Consider the following 21,164-nt stretch of genomic DNA (forward strand, 5'->3'; position numbering starts at 1 on the left):
TTGGCTTTATGAAACGCGATGAGTCTTGAATTGATGCCATGTCAGAAATTCGCAGTCATCAGCGGATGACGCGTTGGCGCCAGAAAAAGCAAAACTTCAAGAAGACGACGAATTGGAACAGAACCCGGAGCCATGATTGTGTCAGATACGCCTGGTCACGTGCACTATGCCACTTCGCGCCTTTGAGTTTGGCCCCTTGATAAATCAGGCGCGTCCCCTTCCGCAATCCAACCAAACGTTCATCAACGCGATCAATCAGTTTGCCCCACGCGTACTACGTATCATGTGGGTACTCCTAGGGCTCCCGCTTACCCCAAGCATGCACTGACATCACATGCAGATACCTCGTTCATTCACGCGACCCATGCCCATAATGAGAGGTCCAGCCCCTCCGACGTACCCTCCTACTCCGCCGTCCCAGGGAACAAAGAGAAAGGCCAGTGATGCTGCTCCGACAAGCGAGAACAACGAACTATCCCAAACGCTTCCTCCTTCACCCAAACGGACTCAACGCGAAGCATCATTTCTCAGTATCTCATCCGACGGCCATGAGTACGACCCCCACCAACATGATGAATTGGCACCCCGTGACGATCGAACTGTGATCAACACTGAACCAGAACTTTCTGACGAGCAGAACGTCTACTCGACACCATTATTCACGCTCGACGCAATGTCTTTTTTACTGGCTCAGCTGGAAGCGGTAAATCGACGGTTCTCAAGACCGCTATCCGCCGGTTGACGGAAATGGGGAAGACAGTTAGAATCTGCGCACCTACTGGCCGTGCAGCTGTGCCACTCGGCGGCACGACTGCCTACTCTTTCATGGGATGGTCACCGGATTTGATCCGAAAAGGGATAGCCGCGCTTCGGGAAATTACTTGGAAGAACAAGACAGCCCGCAAGCGGATCAGAAAAACAGAGGTACTGATCATTGACGAAGTTAGCATGGTTAGCAGTAATTTCTTGAACTGTATGAATGAGTGCTTGAAGCGTGTGAGAGAGGACAAGCGACAATTGCCCTTCGGCGGCATTCAGGTCATCGTCACTGGGGACTTTTGCCAACTAGCCCCTGTCAAACCTTTTCAGTTCTGCTATGTTTGCGGTGTCCCGACCAAGTTCAACAAGTCTGATGGCCTGCATACTTGTATCAAGTCCAGGGAACACGGGCCATGGGCTGACGAGGACAAATGGGCCTTCAGAAGCAATGCTTGGGCCGAGGCCAACTTTACCTGTTTCAACTTGACAGACATCCATTGTCAGAACGACCCCTCTTTCATCAAACTCCTACAGAAATGCCGGCTTGGGATCCCCTTTACTGAAAACGATATAGACCTCCTCATGAATCACGACTGTGAAGTTGAAAATGCGCCACAGCTCCTTTGCACCAGGGAAGAGGTTGACCCGATTAATCATGCCAAGTTCCAGGAGATCACATAGTATGAACCGAAGCGGTATACGGTCCTTGATGGCTTCAAGTGGAATCAGAAACTGAAATGGGAGAAGGACAAGTATAGTGCAAGCCTTGAAGACGGAACATTGGTTGTGCACAAGGAACATCAACTCGACCCGGTCGTCAACCTCAAGCAAACAATGCAAGTCATGCTCCAAGTAAACCTCGACATCAGAGATGGGCTTGTCAACGGAAGTCAAGGCGTTGTTTGCGGCTGGGAGAAGATTGACCTGGCGAAACTGCCGGTGCTCCAAGGAGAGTACTCGAACGAAAGGGAAGGCCTTGTTCGAGCCTTTACTACAAAGTACATACAGCTTCACCCCGACAAGAGAGATCACGTCTGGCCACGCGTGCGCTTCAGCAATGGGCGCGTCCGCACGATCTATCCCTGGTGTGTGATCACTCCCGTTGGTGAATTCAGGCCTTATTCCCTCCTGCAACGAACACAGATTCCGCTTATACCTGGTTGGGCTATCACCATCCACAAGAGCCAGGGAATGACTCTCGAACGCGTCATCGTCAATCTGAGTAGGGCTTTTGCAGAGGGGCAGGTCTACGTTGCGCTATCGAGAGCGACATGTCTCCGAGGTCTGAGGGTTGAAGGCGAAGCGCGGGGAATAACCGTGGGGGAGGGAGGGAACGAGGAGGTCCGTCAGTTTCTTGCAGACACTTTTGGTACTGAGACTTTTGAAGGGCTTGAGGATGAGGAACATGAAGAATCTAAGAGGCACAAAGAGTTGCGGTATGGGGCATTTGTTTGAATATGGTTTCCTTTTTCTCTGGGTTTTGTATTAGTAATTATACATGAATGACATTATGTTCGAGCGGCCTTGATAGTCTTGCATGTTTCGTAGTCATTGACTATGGCTTGAATTGACTGACGATGTATTCGTAGCTGTTTCAACGGCCAGACATGTCTGTTACGAGGGGATGCAACAAATTGATACCCGTTATGATCTGATCATTCTCAAAACCGCAAATCATTGCCTTCAAGCTCCGCAAACTATCCATTCACAACCTCATCATCAGCTTCTATCCTGCGTTGGTAGCCAAGGCTTGGGTAAGGAGTTGGATACGGTACTTGTTCTTCTCATCGGGGATAATCAGCGTCCGGGCTGTTTCAGAAGCCAGGTCCCGTGCGTAACGCCACCACGCGTTTAGTGGCCCGTATTGAATTGGTCACGTCCCGCTCCCCGCGCCCCTCTTCCATCCCAAAGCTTCATTCTATGCGATCGATCGATCACAGTGCCTCGCGCGTATCTATGTGCCATGTGGGTTCCCCTAGTCCCCCATTCACCGCAAACATGCACTGACATCGAATACAGTTACCTCATCCATTCCTACCCTAGCCAATTACTATTAGTACCCTTCCCATGCCGAGAATGAGAGGTCCTGCCCCAAGAACTTTCCCCAGAGGGATACCACTAGGGCACCTCTTAAGAGGAAACTCGACACCAATGCGCAAGCTCCGATATCTGCCAGCGAACCAAAGCGTTTGCAGCGATCGTCGTCCTTCATCAGCATCCCCTCCTCGTCCGACGAAGATGAAGCGCCCAAAGCGAAGTCTTCGCCTCAACAACCCAAGTCGAACAAGAATACGATGGCAAACTTTCTAGCTATGGGAAAGCAGAAGCCATCATAGACTCTGCAGCAAAGGCCACAGCAGATACCAGCTCAGAAGCCGCCGCAGAAGTCACCGCCTCCGAAGCCACAGCACAAGCTATCGCAGGAGCCATCGCAGACACCATCGCAAGTATCAACGCAGACCCCACAGAAAAGGCCACAGCAGATCCAACGGGAGATCCTACTGCAAAAGACACGGCAGGTTGAACAGGAGATCTCTGAGCTGCGGGCCTCACAGCAGGCCTCACAGCGGATTTCACGGCAGATTCCACGGCAGGTCCCACAGCTGCTACAGCAAAGGCCACATCAGATCTCACAGCAAAGTTCACACGAGACGCCACAGCAATGGACACAGCAGATTCCGCAGCAGACCCGACAGTTGCTACAAGAGATCCTACAGGAGTACCCACAGGATATGCATCCGCACATCCTACAGCAGATCCTACAGAAGAGTCTATCGCAGATGCCACAGCAAAGGACACAGCCAAGGACGCAGCCAAGGTCACAGCAGATCCTACAACAGCCACAGCCGATGCCCTTACTTCCATCTAATCCCTCGACAAGTGGTCCCGCCGACAATGAGAACGACTTCTTGGAGGTCGACCTGGCATCCGAGGTAGACCTGGTGCCTGAGCCAACCCTATGCAAAGAGCAGCAGGACCTTCTCGATCTCATCATGTCAGGAAGAAACGTCTTCTTCACTGGCTCAGCAGGATGCGGCAAGTCCACAGTTCTGAAAGCAGCAGTCAAGAAGCTTCGAGCGGCAAGCAAAATCGTTCACATCACCGCGCCTACCGGTCGAGCCGCCCTTGGAGTCAATGGCGTGACTACCTGGTCCTACATGGGTTGGATAATTGACAGTATGAAGTCCCCCCTGTCTGAGCTCAAAAGTGATTCGCATCGCAAAACTGTTAAGGCGCGTCTCACGGAGACTCATGTTCTTGTCATCGATGAGATCAGTATGGTCGAAAACCACCACTTCCAGCGCATGAACGAATGCCTCAACAGTGCACGATGCTGGTCACAACAACACAGCGACTACTGGCCAAACGCTCCAGCATTTGGCGGTGTCCAACTTCTTGTCACCGGCGATTTTTGTCAGTTACCTCCAGTCAAGCCTTTCGGACACTGCATGCGTTGTGGCTCACCTACAATTCCGGATACAAAGCGGAACCCGACTGAGTGGAACTGTAGCGGGAGGTTTAACTGCGGTCCGTTTTATGTCGAGGACCAGTGGGCCTTCAGGAGCGATGCCTGGGAAGAAGCTAATTTCTCTCATGTTCACCTGAAAGAGATTCATCGTCAGTCAGATCAGTCTTTTGTGAAAATGCTTCAGAAGTGTCGACTCGGCATACCGTTTTCCAAAGAAGAAGGGAAGATGCTGCTCAAACAAAACCCAGATGATCCGAAGTTTCAGAACGTGACAAAGCTTTTTGCCTACAAGAATGCCGTACAGGAAGAGAACAGAAAAAGTTTCGACCTTTTGCCTGGAAGAAGTACCATCTATGAAGCCATTGACGGCTTCGATTGGAGACCACATCATACAGAACTCGAACATTACAAGCAAAATGCACGACCGGATAAATATTCAGATATCCTGTTTGTGAAGGAGACAAAAGAACAGTGCAAAGACAGTCCATTAGATGCCTACGTCGAGATGAAAATCAATGCACTGGTCATGCTCAAGATCAACCTTGATACAGAGAAAGGCCTCGTCAACGGAAGTCAAGGCATCGTCGTCGGATGGGAACCCCACGACCCTGCCAAGCTCCCAAACACGAAAAAGAACACTCTCTTGAATATAGATGTCCTTGCCGGGCATCATGCCCACTGGCGAGCGAATCTGATCCGGGAGTACGCAGAGAGGCGCGGTATTAGGCAATGGCCGATCGTTCGGTTCAACAACGGTATTACACCCACGATCTATCCATGGGTATTAGTCAACACGCTCGGGGCAACAGAGCCTTACTCGATACTATATAGAACACAGCTCCCGCTGGTTCTGGCGTGGGCTGTCAGTATCCACAAGTCTCGGGGTATGACGCTGACTCACGTCACGACGGATCTTTCGCAAGCATGGGAGCAGCCGTTGAAGTATGTTGCGTTGTCGCGCGTGACGAGCCTTGACGGTCTTGCCATCCTCAAGCCTGGGGGGAGGAAGAAGCGTGTAAGCCGCAAGGAGTCATTGAATGTGATAGAATCGTCATCCCACGAAGTGAGGGAGTTTCTTGAGGACAAGTTTGGGAGAGATCTGTTCACAGAGCTGGAAGGGAACAGATGATGTATAACATTGAATCTACAGCAAATGCGTTTAATTGACTGTTTCAAGTAACCATTCACTGGACCAAACGCCACACAGAAACAACTACTATCCTGCTGACGCTGTTACGAGAGTCGAGTTTCTTCATCTTCCCCTCTCCGAAGATACCCTAACCTTGGGTAAGGAGTCGGATACTTGTTGTCATTATCACTTACCCATCGAGGATAATCCGGATCCTGCCCCGAACGATAAGAAAAGATACCTCTGTATGGTTGGAAGACTTACGTTGTCAAAGAAAGGATGTTTTGAGCCAATATCCTGAAATTCCTGGTTCCACTCGCTCTCTGGCAAATGTCGCCTTTTGCACCAGATACAACGCGGCACTGTTCTTTGCGAGACCGTCTTGCCGCAAGTACACCAAAACTGGATCGAGTCGTTAGCTTATCTCAATGTTGCTGGTTAGAGTTCTCACTGCTCGGTCAAACGCATGATCTGGAAGTGTTTTTGTAGGCTCGAAATCATCTCCGTAGTCCATATCCTCCCTCACAATCCAATTCCCATCCAACTCTGTTTGCTCCTCAAAGTACTTCCACGCGGTTTCGCGCTCCTCGTCTTCACATCTGACGCAAATCCACCGTGTATAGATATCGCAGTCACATCGTTCATTCAAGAACTTCCCCTCTACTTCTTTCTCAGTTTTCGCGTCACACTCCTCGCACAAACACATAATGTTATCAAGCTGGACGCTGCCTCTCAAATGCGGTCTTCGATTGGGATGCGTATTTGGCGGAGCTGCGCGAGGATAGCATCGACATTCTTCGCAGATGTTTATGCCGCATTTTAGACATGGCAGAGCACCTGCTTCATCGCACTTGATTTTGTATAGCCGTACTTCAATCTCTTCGTCGTCTGTCAGATAAGGACTAGGCGTCCACTGACCCGCCATGCGGTTTCGGTGATAGGGACTTGCATAGGCTTGACGTGTAGCGAGGCCACGACCATCGCAGAGGCAATGACGACTGAGAGATTTGAAGATCACTGGTGACGATTGGATGCACTCGTAAGCTGATTTGCTTGTTAGACTGAGATGATAGAGGTCGAGAGTTGAGAGCCAGGGAGCTAGGGAGGTGAGGATCGAGTATGAGGAGATGAGGTTCTCGATAGTGGAACTAGCATCGCCAGAAGTAGTGGTAGCCATGATTATTCTCAAGAAACCCCTGTTCTAGTCAAACTCCTCGTAAGTTTGCTATTTATTCGTTGAAAGGTTGCCGTAACTTGGCGGTGCATCACGTGGGTAAGCAAGAATATGAGTCAGATCGTAGCATTATGTCCTGTCAGATTGCCCCGATGTTCGGAATTGTCAGATGTCACCCCGGCTTATGAGATAATGCTGACTGGTGCTCAGTCTCTTGGCGAAATAGAAGTCGGTTATTCCTCCCGTGATTGATGTCGGATGTAAATCTGGGATAATCCTCTTCTTACCCTTGGTTTCAGCACTCGTTTGAACCTACGCATACATCCCCAACGGCCCGAACCTGATATGACATGGGAAATGACTTTGACATAGGAAAAATCTTCTAAAAGCTTGTATCACTCTGAAGTCATCTTTTCTTTCAAGCCTTAAGGCTCCTGTTGGATACATCAAATGACTTATTGACGTGTTGGAAGACATAATTTGAGCGGAGTTTGTATCCTACAGTCCTACGACACCGCATCTTCTATCCTATCATCAGATGACTAGTAACCATGATCACTGGTTTATAGCTTCGTGCTCTCTTCGGACACAAGCTCTACAAGCCACTTTCTGTGCTCTTCAACCAGATGTGGACTATGTCCAGATTCGATCTCCAAAGTGTCAGCACCCCAATTCTGCGCCACGGCCAAAAGCATCTCCCTCCCGAAAATAGGGTCATTCTTGCAAATCACCATGGTCTTGGGAATCCTCAGGTCTTCCGGGGTGCAAACGATAGGAACTTCGAAGGGGCCCTTGCTTTGATGGCAAAGTGTCGGGATAATCTCATCCGCGATCCTCTGGTCAATATCTGAGAGGAATGCTTCTTCAACCCTATCCAGCTTCAATGGCATACGTGTATCCTATCTTATAATTAGTTCGGAAACTTGGCGTGCTGGGTCGAGTATTGGCTTACTGATACATCATGAAAGAATGGCGTCTTGTAATGCTCGCCCGCAGCCTCATACATGGAGATACCCTTGTGTAGGACAGGCGTTGGAGCCACATAGATAACAGAGCCGAAACCACCAACAAGACCTTTCCGCTCTCTCTCTGCAATACTATGACCGTCAATCGCCACGGTGAGAGGGATAGCTCCATAACTATGACCAATGCCAATTATTTTCCTCCCACTATCAATGTAGGGCAGAACTGCGTCGTGGATCCTCTTTACATCATCGTGGTATGTCTTGCCATCGACAGAATCATCGTAGCCAGAACTTGCGAGAGGCGGTGCAAGAACTGTGAAGCCTTGTTGCTGGAAAGCTTGGATGAGAAGACGGTAGTGGAAAGGTTGATGCCAAGCACCGTGAACTAGAAGTATGACTGGCTGTTGGTGTTTTTCATTCATTTTAGGTATTGTATGAGAGTGAAGAGGTTGTACAGCATGATCGGTCGGCTTATGCTGAGGTCATATATGTAAGAGTCGATAACCACGGAATCCTTCTTCGGACGAAACCTCCGATTTCGCACTGATATATCTGCGATAAGCCATACAGCCTGATCCTTCGCTACCTTTCGGATGGATATTCGGACGAGCTTGGGGCGGGTAAGCGTGCTGACAAACATATCCAATCCCACTAGTTACGGACATGCTCATCAATGGGAGAACTTCCCCTTGCTCCTACACGCATGGCATCGGCTATCAACGGCAGGCCGGTTATGACTTCACGAAATTTAGATCCGCTGCAAATTAGTCAAGGCTGGAAAGAAATCTAAAGCTTCTTGCGACACTAATTGAGGTAGCACGTCTCGTGGTTTCAACAATCTTAACTGAAGCGGAGCAACTGTCATGTTTTCTTCCCTACGTTGCTCACCTAAGCCCTCACAGAATTGCAGATCTTATGAAGAAAAGACAGACCTCAGCTGTCTTTACTCAATGGCTGCGTGCCATCCACCTCGTTGTATGGTTGGTTACTAACCTCGTCACATGAGCCATTATAATCCTGCCACAGAGTCATATCAGCCGGCGGATCGACCACTATCAGGGGTAACTATAGGATCATCGAGATCCATCGAAGAAGTCACAAATCACATGAGCGGGAGTAAGGGTAGCAGACCTAGCGTCAGAAGCTGAAATGCATCTAGACAGTACCAGCGAATGATCAGCGCCGCAAACTACCAGTAGAGCTCGGCACGGCCCGGGCTCAGCTGCAATGGTAGTCGTCTGGGGATTGATCGTCAGTCGACAGAACTGGTTGAGGGTGCCTATTGCGATTACAGCATGTGTCTACATTGAGTCGACCTGCGTGTCGCCCTTTTCGGAAGATCTGCAACGCTGCTGCTCAAAAGTGGCTGAGAGGGCTGAGCTGAAAAACGATGATCTTCTCCACTGTCGGCCGTGTCTTGGATCGGCGCAGTCTCTGGTCATTGATGTGCCCTCTATAACGCCATCGGTCACCGGAAAGTGAGAGAGCCGAGAAATATCTCTCGTGCCCTTGTTCTGTCACATTTTGTATGTGATGGCACCAGCTGATCTGTCATGCTTCTGGCTAAAATACTTAGGCCACTCTGCAGCTACCTAATATAGAGGTATATCACATGCACGTATTGACTCTCGTGTGCCATGGTCTGTCACTTTCCCGTCCCGTGTCTCATAATTTGTCAGATACAGTTGAGAAGACAATCCTGCTCCAACACTATTACTTAGTTCTCTATCAGCTCGGCTCCAGTACTTTACATGCGAGTTGACTTTGACCAATGCAAATCATCGTTAAACAATACCAAGATCAGGTGAATGTGAGAGCTTCTTTTTCCAGCCATTATCTCCATCAATTCGGTGAATCAAGTTTTCATCTGACATTAAACCCCTTTATTTCTGCTCCAGAGCAACCCAAGCTATGGCTTCGGCGGCTTTCCGATGTCATGTTCAGATTGCACTCTTCATCATAATTGCTATCAATCTCATCTTTGCCAATGGAAGCAACGATGGCTTGCAGCATATCCTGCAGCCTCAAGAGGCTTCTCCTGAGATTATCACAGGCCAATACGATCCTGCTCGAATCAGCATCCACAACACTACTGGCCACGTATCATGGGAATGGACAAAGGTCGACTTCGTTAATCAAGACATACCAAAGAAGCTCAATCAGTGTCTACAAAATGGAGGCTCCATGACAGATGTCAAATGGGCGAACCACGGTAGAAGCGTCGTGGCGGTCTTTGCGTATGCAGTCGTCGTCATCAACCATTGTCCCGATGAGCCATCTAAGAACAAGGCTATAACCTTTGGCATGTGTTTGGATCATTTCGGTCTGGGAGGAACTCACGGCATTGAGCCCCTACCCGATGGGAAGCTCGCTATAGCAACAACTTCCTATGAAGCAACAGGAAACATCAAGATCGTCAACACGTCCTTGGGTACGTCAAATCCATATCCAGGCTTTCTCCAAGAGCTTGATGGCATTCCTGCCGTGCATAGCCTTGTATGGGACCAAGTAACGGAAAGTCTTTGGGCCATCGGGAATGACCTCCCTCCTCAAGGGAAATGCCCTTCAACAGCTCTTCTGAACCGCTATGAGTATAGAGACGGTTCGTTTTCTCGAAAGCCCTCTCAAGTCGAGCCTCTTAGTCCTCCCAAACAGCTTAACGAGGAATGGGACGATTCATGGTGGGATGGAGGACATGATATAACGCCTGTGCCTGGACAACGACACCTCCTCATCTCTACAGATCTGGACCTTCACCTCTTCAATCTGACTTCTGCCTCATTTCTACATGGAGAAGGAGTGTTGAAGCAGCCATTCATGCATGGATTCAAGCCAGTTTACTCTCATGAGAAGAATCTGCCTCGGGCTGATGTCAAGTCATTGAGCTTGCACAAGAGCTCTGGCACGCTTTATGTACAGGCTGATTGGAAAGGCTACTTCTCAACTCATGTCAATCATCTTACAGTCGGAGCGAAGGCTCCAAGAAACATCTCATTCTCCCAATCGGTGTATCGGTCTCGTTGGTTTTCACCCGTTGCTGGATGGTCCGTTGAGTAGCATTTTTACCGATGGCATATTGAATCTGCCTGTCTTTTACTATGTAGCAAGGATGCTAGATTCTGGACATTGAAATGCCACCTTTTTCGCCAGATCCAACTAGCGGCTGTACTAGTGAGTCTGATATTAGTATTGCTAAAATGGTTGAACGATTGAGCTTGTATCTGTGACTCTGTGCTTGGCAGCTGCCTCACTTCAGCCCTCAGCACAAATCCAGAAGATGCCCAACCAGACATAGTTTGTAACCGTGGACCAGCTGGATTTTCTGCAGTACCTCTACAACAGCCGCAAACGTAAGAGAGGGCGAGTTCCGTACAACGGATGCCATTTATTGGTTGGTACTGTCGATGCGAAGTTCGAAAACCTGTTGAGCTAGTAAAACCGACGTCCAAAGACTCGCCATGAGTGACATAACGAATGCGATATCCTGAAGAGAGTAAGTCGCTATATACACACCATATGTATTTGTGTATTTGTGTATGGAATAACATGTTCCGGTTGATGTTCCGACGCACCACCCCTTTTCCTGTCACATTTCAGACCTGATGGAGTGGGATGAGTACATGCAATACAAAAGTCCTACATGGCGCATTTGTACGTCAGGTATTGGTGTTCGGATTCTTGCCGTGTCTGAAGGCAGGCCTCAGATGCAGAACAAGACATTTACGACAAGAGAAGATGTCAGCGGTCAGCCACAAATCCCAAGTGCGTCGACACAGTTGACGCAATGCTATTGACTATATTTTCATATAATATATAAAGTCCCTCAAATATCTAGTCAGAATGAAACATACCTATACATTACTTTACAGAGATCAGAGGAAACCTAGACTCTGTAATCAGCATACAATCTAAGAACAATTCTCTCTTGTTTCTTCCGCCATGGCCGATACATCTATCGAACAACACCCGGGTGCTGAGCAAAGTCATGCACTGCAAGAGCCACCAAAAATATCCCCGAGCAATGACAGCTTGGACGCTAGTCCACAAGCTCGTGATGCTTATTCTCCACCCACTGGTATAAGCTACACGGCAACGTCTGCTCTTCCTGCGCGAATGCAGACTGAAGCAGGCTTCTACAAGACCTTCATCGTTGAGGTTGTCATAAATGGAGTGTATGACCAAGCTTCAAACTCCAACAAGATCAAGAAGCCGAACTGGCCTCGGGGAAACTTTGAGTACTTACATTCACCACTCAGAGATGTCCTGGGACCTTTGCCAGTACCTCAGTGTTCTACAATGACACTGAAGACACCAGTGGCAACACATACATCGACTCACCAAGCCCATTTGTCCATAATGATGGGCAGAGTACATACATGTGGTACAAAGAAACAGACCAGAATGCCTACCTGGCTTTCAACATCAAGTCCCATAAGTACATCTTTGTCGATCCAACGCTGCCCATCAGAGCACTCTATTTCCCCCAAATCTTCCAGGACCCTAGCTATCCAGGCTTCAGCAGACTTGGAACCATTCAGTTTCACAAGTTCTCTGCACAAGGTCTGACCCTAAAGAACTACTGGGACAATGAACCCATTCATTTAGACATCACCAACGGCCGGGGACTGGGTTACTCTGGAGCAGCTCTATGCTTGAATGTCCTGTCAATCATGGCAGCACTGTGCATTCCGGATGATAGGGTCGCTCGCCGCGCTGATGGCACGCATATCTGCTTCGATTCTATTTGGCTGCTTCGAGAAGCAGCCTCGCTCAGTGTGGCAGACAACTCTGTTAGTCAATGGGATTCAGGAGACTTCCACAGACAGGGAAAGGATTGGACGTCGATAAATGAAGGGATTCGCTTTGTTTATGCTCCTCTTGATAAGCCTGCATGGTCGAACTTTGTCAAGCAGATCGTCGGAGCGGGGTTGGGTCTGATTCCTATCCTAGGCCCTCTCCTAGCACTGAACTGGGACATCATATACTCATACTTGGATGACCCGGCAGGATTTGCTGAGTATGCTCATATCGGCAAAGAATGGTTGTCTATCTTGAAGCTCCAGGCAGCAGAACTCAAGAAGGCAATCAAGTAGAGATGGATGAATGGATGTGTCTGGACCGTTGTATGGAGTTCTCCCCAGGAGTTTAAGCTCGGCCGGTCTTGATAAGGGGTGTTTTCCCGTTGTATTTCTTATCCGTGTGAGGTGCGTTTGCGGCGCGTGGTGTAAACCATCAGCTATGGGGTCTATCAACTCAAGTATTTCTCATTTTTTGTCTCAGTTCAGGAAATAAGTCTATTAGTAACCTTCGTGCACATTACGTTTGTTTCCCTTGAGATATACCGCTGTGATTATGACCACTGGTGTCCAATATTCACAACGGTTCGCCTGTTATTAGTAATGAATAGCATCAGGCATGAGAAGACAGCTTCTTCAGAAGATATTATGATAGTCCTTGACACTATCCAATATCATAAAAGGGGCCTGTTTCATGAAGCAATACCCCCACTTTCCTATTCCTGTCCTTGGAGAGGTGATCATAGCCATCTATAAAAGGTCAAGGTAGTGGATTTACAAATCATGCCAACTATCCAAAAGCCTCAAAGCCACTAATATCCGCTATATAGAAATCCCTTACTTAATATCCATCAAGACTATTAGTAGAGTCCAAGATGTGCGATAGCGTGTTAGTACAGTATATAGGCTGTTGTGGCCATGCTATCAGTTCAGGCACAGAATTCGTTCCGTGTGCTTTATAAGGGACAGAGTATTTTCATGTGAATTATCTCGAGGGTAATCGGGATGGCTTGATAGAAGGGGGAGGAAGAGGGGAAGAAGAACGCTATGCAGTTCTAAAGCTGTAACCTTGATCAAGGAAACCTAGACAAGGGATATTGTCAATATAGGGAGAAGCTGATCAAATACACATTTTTTGTTTATACACTGATTCAGTGAATTATAATCAGTGCGGTTTTAACTTTTGTGAATCCGTGCAGGTCTTTACTGGTGGCTATTTTGACATCTCGCCGGTAGGTGTTTCACTGTAGGTAACCAATTGTTGTATTACTTCGAGATCACGTTGACTCTTTCACTCCAGCTCCAATACGATACACCTACAAAAGTCGGAAAGTATATAAGCCAATCTTTCAGCAATCTCCCAATGTATCTTCCCAAAACCTCCACAATACATGATATTATAAGCACCACTATCCTCAACTATTCTCGTGAAATCGACATTAGGAATAAGAAATCTTCTTGTTCTATTAAGCATAAGCAAATCATGTGCACTACTACGTATATCAGATACTGGGGCTATTGTGGTCATTTGATAAGCACAGAGACCGTTGACAAGTTCTGTGACAAAGAACGATGCGTCAGAGACTATGATTCGAAAGACCCACTCGTCTATAAGGATGTGGCCCCTGTGAGGAGGCTCGGAAGAAGGAGGAGGAGGAGAAGTTGAAAGCACTGGCTGAGTCATGATGAGATGTGAGGACGTGGGTTCAGAGGTTCGAAAGGTTTCTTTACTCTAGAAGATAGTAGGCTTATCTAAATCACCGTCGATGGAGTTTTTATCCCCCGTATCTTGTCAGTGACAACATCTCTGTCAAAGTATATAAACCAGGCCTTAGGCTGCCTCTACCAGGAAATGGAAAAGCTAGAACTTCTAACATACCAGAAACACATTAAAGAAAGCTAATTACGGATACAATTTTGAGGCAAATATGTGCAGAACAATACATACCTCATCTTTGTGTCTGGTATGCGCCCATACGATCGGGTTCAGAATAGACGGGGTGCCATGCAAGAACCCGGGGGATATGGAAAAAGGATGCACTGCCGAGTTTGAGGAAAGGACTGATTATATATCTTCTGACTTTTGCCAGAAGTGCAAGGAGAAGAAGAAGAAGAACCAAGGCGAGAAATGAGGACTTTAGTTGATAGCTGGAATGAAGTGCGGGCTGGTCATTCTCTATCATTTTGATGAAAGACATCTTTTAATAAATACAATCGTGTGATACTAAGAGTTGGACAGTCATTGAGCCTTCATGCGTGGTTTTACATATCGAGTTCTTATTGGCGAGACGTGGGCATATTCACAGCCCAGCGAGCAGTATATAAATCCAGCCAGAGGCTCGCTTTTGGACACTCTATATCTCAAAGAAATTCCATCAAACAAGTCCTCGACCATAGGAAGTAACAACTAGCCCCCCACTGTGATATCTACTACTGCCGTCATGTGTAAGACAGTAAGCATCCGATATCAATGCGAAGATTGCTGGACCCTGGGCCATCACGATACTACTGTGACGCCGTGCGAGACGCCACGGCACAGGAAGAAATGCAAGTCTGAGGTTAAAATAGTAAATGAGTACTTCTCCCCAATATGGTGTTCTGTTTGCGCGGAGAAGAAACGGAAGGAGAAGAAGCGACTTGAATCACTACAGGAATTAAGGATTTGGTCACAAATATTCTATTAACAGACCAGAAATATTCTCTGCACAGTGTCTTCTGGATTCACGAGTGAGGGATTGTACGAAATTTATTCAGTGTAGCTATTGTGATCAGCTCGAATCATGGGCAGTCAGTTCCCTCGGGTATAAATACGGCACTGTTTCTCTCGTAGATCTCGAAATAAAGCCATCGGACAGATCTAGTACCCCCAAGAAGTCGACATAGGTACCAAGTTCGTCAACATGTGTCCTACCGCCTTCGTGGAATACTACTGCAACGAGAAGAAATGCGACTACTTTATTGGATACAAGCAGAGAGAGCGAGACGCCTTACGACGAGAAGAAGAAGAAGTTTTCGCGAGCGAAATGCAAAATCGAGATCGATTCGAGAGATGAGTATATGGATTGGAGGGAACGCCCGAAATGTGTTGAAGCGATGAAGAAGAAAGCAGAGGTGGTTGTTTGATGATGACTGGTCCCTCCGGCATTGGAGTGGTCAGCAACCATGATGAGATTCAATGAGGGCGAAGGATCAAGTTAGCAGTTTCAGGAATAGCTTCAAATCAACCAGCCGCCAAGTAACGACCACTTGATGAGTCTTCCTGCCCTGTCGTACTTTAGAGGCAGCATAAATTGATGATGACAGAGGTGACATAAACAATGTTCTGCATTCCGACCATTTGATTCGCATAATTAATCATTGAAAGCTCTATTGATGCTGCCGCGTACTTGATGTGAGAAAATACGTAAGCTCACCATATGGAACTCACCCGATCCTCCGTTGAACATCGGAAGTCGGCGATCCAAAGTCTCACGTCAGTCTTTCTAAATCCTTCAGCAGTTCAAAGAATTAATGCCTCCCTCTATTAATTCCAAACATTTCATCTATCGCAATACTAGTCTGTCAATATGTTGTTCCAAGACCTAGCAACAGAGATCATCGAACTTATCGTACAGAATTTGACAGTGCGCGCTGACCTTAACGCCTTCTGCCAGACCAACAAACGATTTTACCTCATTTCCAACGATCATGTCTATCGTGAGGATGCGCACTGGCGATGCAACGCGCTCCGATGGGGTTCTGAAGAGGGCCTCATCTCAGTGGTAGAGAGATCACTCGACCAAGGCGCTGACGTCAACTACATCATCAACTACGAGGAAGAGACTGCCCTATTTCCAGCAGTCCGGAAACAGTACTGGGATGTTGTGCATTTGCTACTAACGCGAGGTGCTGATGTTCACCACAGGAACAAGGTTGGGGATAATCTTGTCTACTTTGCTGTGACGACTGGCAGTTATGATCTGGTGAAGCTCATGCTAGATCAAGGTGTTGATCCAAACTCCCATGTGGAAGGCGATGCTCCTCCTTTGTTGCTGGCAGTGCGAAGAGGATACACTGACATCGTGAGATTGCTATTTGATAGTGGGGCATACATCGATGACAGTGACGACTGGGGCGAAACGCCTTTGCATATCGCCGTGAGTGCGCCCCAGCGTGATATCCTCAGTTTCTTCATCGAGAAAGACGTTTTCCGCAAGGACAAGGCTGGGGCCCGAGGTGCTGATGCACTGGAGATGGCTGTCATACGAGGAGACATGCCAACATTAACGCTGCTTCTTGAGGGCGGCGCTGACCCACTTGTTCGAAGATGGACGAGGCATCATGCGATTATCACAGCGGCACTAGCTAGGGAAGATGACATGGCAATCTTGATGACAGAAAGGCTGGTAGGAGAACTCGGTTTCATTGGTGAGCATGGCAAGGAGTTGCTCTGGTATGCTGTCAAAGGAAGATGTCAACGGTATACTCGCTATCTGTTGAACATGGGTCTCGATCCAGATAAGGATCTATGGAAGGAAGTTGATGGTTCAATGGTAGGAGGTTCTGCCCTGGTAGTCGAGATGCTGGGCGCTGGTGTATTAACAGCATAAGACGGAATTGGGGACGGCAGGAAAGTGGTTCATCACAAGGAAACAGAAACGGAGTATGATTAATACCTTCTTTATTCGAGAATCGTTAGTTAAGCAAATACAAAGAGATGCGCTGACTTTCAACGTCCAAGTTCATTTCTGGCATCAGCAACAACCCAATTGCTGCCTCGACCTAGTCCCACGATCAATCTCAAGATCGCTTTTTCTTGATATTCTCATGAAGATCATTAAGCCACTTCTTGAGCTCTTTTTCTTCCTCTTCTAACTTCTTTTTCTTCTTGTCCAGCTTTTCCAGTTTCTCTTGGACATCTTTGAGGTCAGCGAACCCTTTATTCCACATGACTTTCAACGTTCGGACCGTATACACATCACTGAAGCCCATGCTAGAGCTTCTAGTGTCAATTTTCGAAACACTGTTGTCTTTATGCGAGTGTTTCTTCCGCGACTCTTTTTTGTGAGAGTGCTTTTTGCTGGGATCCCTCTTGTGAGACTCCTTCTTGCATGAATGTTTCTTGTGCGAGTCCCCCACAGATCTAGTTTTCTCTTTTGCTCTATCGCTTTTCGGCTCATTCTCTTCAGACCCATCTTCCTGGGTATGTTCCTCCTCAGAGTCAGAGTCCTCGCGCTCGTCTTGGGGGAGAAGCTTAGATTTGTTTTGAGGTGCATGTTCCGATAATCCGTCAAGCACTCTATTCTCAGTTGTATTGGTCTCTCGAGTTTCGTTGTCCGCCATGTTTTCGTAAGATGATACAGATGGGTACCGGGCAAAGTCGTGGGTTTCGATGAAGTCAGCGGGTTCTTTGGTGGAAGCTTGGATACGAGATCTGATGTACAACTTCGAGCGGCCAGGGAGACTTTCATTTATAATTCAACTTGTTCCCAAGAATCCTTGCGATTCACGACTTCCTATTTCCAGCTCTTGTTCATTGCCAATATTTCCCCAAAAGCAGGTTCCTCGGGGACAACTGATCACCGTGTAGTCCATCAGCTGCTGTCAATCTCTCAATCAATGACCTTCCAGCAACACCAGTGGTCAGATTCTCGTTGTACTCATTGCCGTCGTGTTTCTGAGAAGCCACCGCTGATGTGAACTGAACTATTCGGCTGGCAAAAACAAGCCACCTTCTGAAGAAAATGGAAGTCCACACTATGTATGTGTATTGCGATATTTTGAGGGCTGCTCACCTCTATCAACACAATATATAGCTTTTCACCCCCAGACATACTCCGAAGCAAACCCACCATGAAGTACTAAAAGGCTCTCTGTTTATGCTAGGCTATAAGTCTATAAGTTTCAAATCTGTGATTCTACCCATCATAACATCCCAGATATCTATCTTCTTTGTAGCCTTTCCATTGCCTTCTGGTGCCTCTTCTTTGTTTCCTTAAGTTTCTCCTTCTCACGATTCAATTTCTGTTTCTTGTTATCTAGCTTTTGCAACTCTGTTCGAAGCTCCGTGATGTCCTCTTCAATATCCGTTTCCCCATCATTTCTGCCACCTTTCTCTAACTCCTCGATCTCCTTCTCGACATACTCTCTATCTTTCCTGAGTTTTTCCTTTTCAAACTTGACTGTTTGGAGTTTCGCTTTAGTTTCCTTAATAGCCTTGCCGTGTGCTAGGAACGCGGGAATATCAAAAAACCGGGGGAAGTTTCTGTTAGGCATTTTGATTGGAGGCTGTGTATAGTATTTCTGAGGCGAGTAACTATCATAGTATACTAGTTGGGCAGCAAGTGGATTGGTTATTTATAGGTCTTGTGTTGCAAAAGCTGGGCTTTCTACTGGAGTGCAACGGCAATGAATCGAGGTAGTCTTGCTTAGATATAATTCCCATGGTCCCATTTGGGTTCTATGTTCACTGCGGCTTTCCTTACAACTTTTGTGTATATCTCACTCCTCCAAGGGCCCAGACTTCATCAATTGCCCTCGGCTTTATTCGCTGACCGTAGCATCCACCAGTTACGGGACTTTGTCTTGTTCAGAGCTAAAACACACAGCGCTTTCACGCCAAACTTGTTTAACCACCCATTCAGAACTCACCACTAGCAGCCATCCTCCTTTCAGCTCAAATCTATATATTTGCCCTCTTTTGACTTTATTAGGCTTGGTATAATGTGGTGGGCGCTGGCTCAAGATCAGCGCTATTTCCTTGGAATTGAAGAGGCTTTGGAGCCTCAGTTCTCGATACCAGATATCTTTACTTCAAAGTCTACATAAGGACCATAAAGACCCTTTGGCTCATGCAACTTTCTTTCCATGTATGTATTCAATCACTCGCTCGGCTAATGATTAGTAGTCAAAATGCTAGGTCCTGTTTTACTGGCAATTTGAGATTAGAACAATAGTGACTCTCTTTGTTATAAGACCTCACGACTGAGTCAGGATTGATGATAGAGTCATGTTTAGAAGCGGTCCATAAACATGCTTTCTTAGCCTATTAGCTTGAAGTTTCTATTGAAACATTAAACGATGTTGTTTGTATTGAGTCACACCGTAACTATGCCTCTTTCCTATGCGCCTTGCTGTCTACCCTCAATTTCCTCTCTTTTTTGTTTCAACAGGAGTTCTGATGTACGGAGTGCGGTTTAGATAGTGGTTGATAGTCTTGCTCAACGAGATGCGCCCATATTCGGGTGAAGCATCTATCATGGTTTTCTTGTGAGAGTCCTCCTTCTTTGATGACTTGTTCGAGTCTCTTCCGTGGGATTCTTTCCTGTGAGGGTCCGATCTTCGTGACTCCGGTCTGTGTGAATCCTTTCTGTCAGAGCCTGAACTATGAGAGTCTTTCTTGTGAGACTCGGATCTGTGAGACTCGGATTTTCTGGAGTGATGAGATTCCTTCTTGTGAGACTTCTTCTCGTGATAGTCCGTTCTGTGAGGCTCCCTTCCATGAGAGTCGCCTCTGTGAGATTCTCGTCTATGACTGTTTCCCCTGTGCGAGTCCATTTTCCTGGGCTCCTTCTTTCTTGAGCGTCTGGTAGATGAGTTCTCATCAAAGTGAACCCTACTTCCAGTCTGTCTTTCTAGTTCATCTACCAAGGATACATTATTGCCATAAACATGATCTTGAGGAATGCTTTCCCGAGACTTGCCCTTTTCAGGTCTAGATTGATTGTTCACCTGCATATTCTCGGGTAGGTCCTGGGGTACGAATGCAGAAATATCTTCGGCCGCGACCTCTGATGGGACATAGTTGGGCTCGTTCTGAGCTTCATACACAATCATATCGGTGGCTGCATTCGCATACAGGCTCTGAGGCGTATTGCCTGTTGCAAAGTTCTCCGAGGGACTATTCTCTTGGGGGTTGTCTTCCAGCATGATGTCGTTTGGAGAGGATGATAATGAGATCAGGGATGGTATTACGTGCTGGTAGTTCTTCACTTGAAGATGTGTTAGTAGAGATCTGATGCATAACACGGTGGCTATCCGGAATCTCGTCTTGATATAGCAGTACACGGTACTACTCGAGTCTTGATTCAGTACGAGTGACCTGCGATACGAGATGAATCATGTAGATGTTTCAGTTCCTTACAACTAATCACTATCACCTTTTTGACTGCTTCACTGGGCATTCTCGAAAGTCACAGGTGAAGAGGTAAGAAGCTCCTCGGAGCTTCTGAACCTGAAGGTCGTACAGATCAGCCCGTCACTTACGGTCCAGGTGGTAGCTACGTTGACAAGACTCCTCGAACAGAGTCTCATGATCCTTTTCAAATCAGTTTATCTTTCTACAACTCGCTCAAAACTAAATTCTTTTGTTCCACGCCATGGCACTGTGTCTCTTAGCGAATCTCCAGCGAATCGGCTGTTTTTTTCTCTATCATATGCACCAACACAGAGTCACAGCACTTTACGCTACAAACAGAGCGATAGAAACCTCTAGCTGAATTCAGTGACTCTCGTCACTTATCACAGCCACACTTTCCCTCTCCACTGGGTATTCGTTCGTCTTATCAGTGCCAAAGACCTAAACTTGTGGGCCCATCAGCCTCAGGAAGTATTGTAGTTGTCGCGGAAGACTCAGCTGTTGTCCTATCCACGATGTTCCTCTTTTTCCAAGATCCTAGCAAAGTCATCGTTTTGTACTTCATTCGATATCCAATACATTTTTGTTTTCCCTATCTTGCATTGTCTATGATGTAGGTGTAACAGTGCGCACATATTGCAGGATACCGGCAGTATTGTCTCGGCCATATTCGCCTTTACCTCAGGCCACTATACACTGCGTTGTAAGAGGAGCCTTCCGTGTGAGATTTCTCTCTGAACTGTAGTTGACCTTGTC

General features: G+C 47.2%; 9 protein-coding genes; 4 read left to right on the forward strand and 5 right to left on the reverse strand.

Moving 5' to 3' along the window:
• Positions 1–166: 166 nt before the first annotated feature.
• FFUJ_10437 (related to 5`-3` DNA helicase) lies at positions 167–5,357 on the forward strand (the record flags this gene model as incomplete). XM_023569222.1 has 7 exons in its annotated part: positions 167–289; positions 341–587; positions 638–1,398; positions 1,453–2,195; positions 3,004–3,278; positions 3,315–3,577; positions 3,606–5,357. 7 exons carry the CDS (start codon positions 167–169, stop codon positions 5,355–5,357), a joined length of 4,164 nt encoding a protein of 1,387 aa, XP_023436467.1.
• A 55-nt stretch (positions 5,358–5,412) lies between these two features.
• FFUJ_10438 (uncharacterized protein) lies at positions 5,413–6,534 on the reverse strand (the record flags this gene model as incomplete). XM_023569223.1 has 4 exons in its annotated part: positions 5,413–5,505; positions 5,552–5,572; positions 5,622–5,759; positions 5,809–6,534. The coding sequence occupies 4 exons, from the start codon at positions 6,532–6,534 to the stop codon at positions 5,413–5,415; spliced, it is 978 nt and encodes a 325-aa protein (XP_023436468.1).
• A 560-nt stretch (positions 6,535–7,094) lies between these two features.
• On the reverse strand, positions 7,095–7,918 carry FFUJ_10439 (uncharacterized protein; the record flags this gene model as incomplete). XM_023569224.1 has 2 exons in its annotated part: positions 7,095–7,430; positions 7,484–7,918. 2 exons carry the CDS (start codon positions 7,916–7,918, stop codon positions 7,095–7,097), a joined length of 771 nt encoding a protein of 256 aa, XP_023436469.1.
• Positions 7,919–9,407: 1,489 nt separating this feature from the next.
• FFUJ_10440 (uncharacterized protein) lies at positions 9,408–10,553 on the forward strand (the record flags this gene model as incomplete). Its single annotated transcript, XM_023569225.1, has 1 exon — positions 9,408–10,553. The coding sequence occupies one exon, from the start codon at positions 9,408–9,410 to the stop codon at positions 10,551–10,553; it is 1,146 nt and encodes a 381-aa protein (XP_023436470.1).
• Positions 10,554–11,435: 882 nt separating this feature from the next.
• On the forward strand, positions 11,436–12,589 carry FFUJ_10441 (uncharacterized protein; the record flags this gene model as incomplete). XM_023569226.1 has 2 exons in its annotated part: positions 11,436–11,731; positions 11,812–12,589. 2 exons carry the CDS (start codon positions 11,436–11,438, stop codon positions 12,587–12,589), a joined length of 1,074 nt encoding a protein of 357 aa, XP_023436471.1.
• Positions 12,590–15,858: 3,269 nt separating this feature from the next.
• Positions 15,859–16,881, forward strand: FFUJ_10442 (related to ankyrin; the record flags this gene model as incomplete). Its single annotated transcript, XM_023569227.1, has 1 exon — positions 15,859–16,881. One exon carries the CDS (start codon positions 15,859–15,861, stop codon positions 16,879–16,881), a length of 1,023 nt encoding a protein of 340 aa, XP_023436472.1.
• Positions 16,882–17,071: 190 nt separating this feature from the next.
• Positions 17,072–17,614, reverse strand: FFUJ_10443 (uncharacterized protein; the record flags this gene model as incomplete). Its single annotated transcript, XM_023569228.1, has 1 exon — positions 17,072–17,614. The coding sequence occupies one exon, from the start codon at positions 17,612–17,614 to the stop codon at positions 17,072–17,074; it is 543 nt and encodes a 180-aa protein (XP_023436473.1).
• Positions 17,615–18,214: 600 nt separating this feature from the next.
• Positions 18,215–18,547, reverse strand: FFUJ_10444 (uncharacterized protein; the record flags this gene model as incomplete). The annotated part of the gene is made up of 1 exon (XM_023569229.1): positions 18,215–18,547. One exon carries the CDS (start codon positions 18,545–18,547, stop codon positions 18,215–18,217), a length of 333 nt encoding a protein of 110 aa, XP_023436474.1.
• Positions 18,548–19,414: 867 nt separating this feature from the next.
• Positions 19,415–20,200, reverse strand: FFUJ_10445 (uncharacterized protein; the record flags this gene model as incomplete). The annotated part of the gene is made up of 1 exon (XM_023569231.1): positions 19,415–20,200. One exon carries the CDS (start codon positions 20,198–20,200, stop codon positions 19,415–19,417), a length of 786 nt encoding a protein of 261 aa, XP_023436475.1.
• Positions 20,201–21,164: the final 964 nt, after the last annotated feature.

Source organism: Fusarium fujikuroi, chromosome FFUJ_chr10 (genome assembly GCF_900079805.1).
Source record: "Fusarium fujikuroi IMI 58289 draft genome, chromosome FFUJ_chr10".
Classification (NCBI taxonomy): Eukaryota; Fungi; Ascomycota; class Sordariomycetes; order Hypocreales; family Nectriaceae; genus Fusarium; species Fusarium fujikuroi.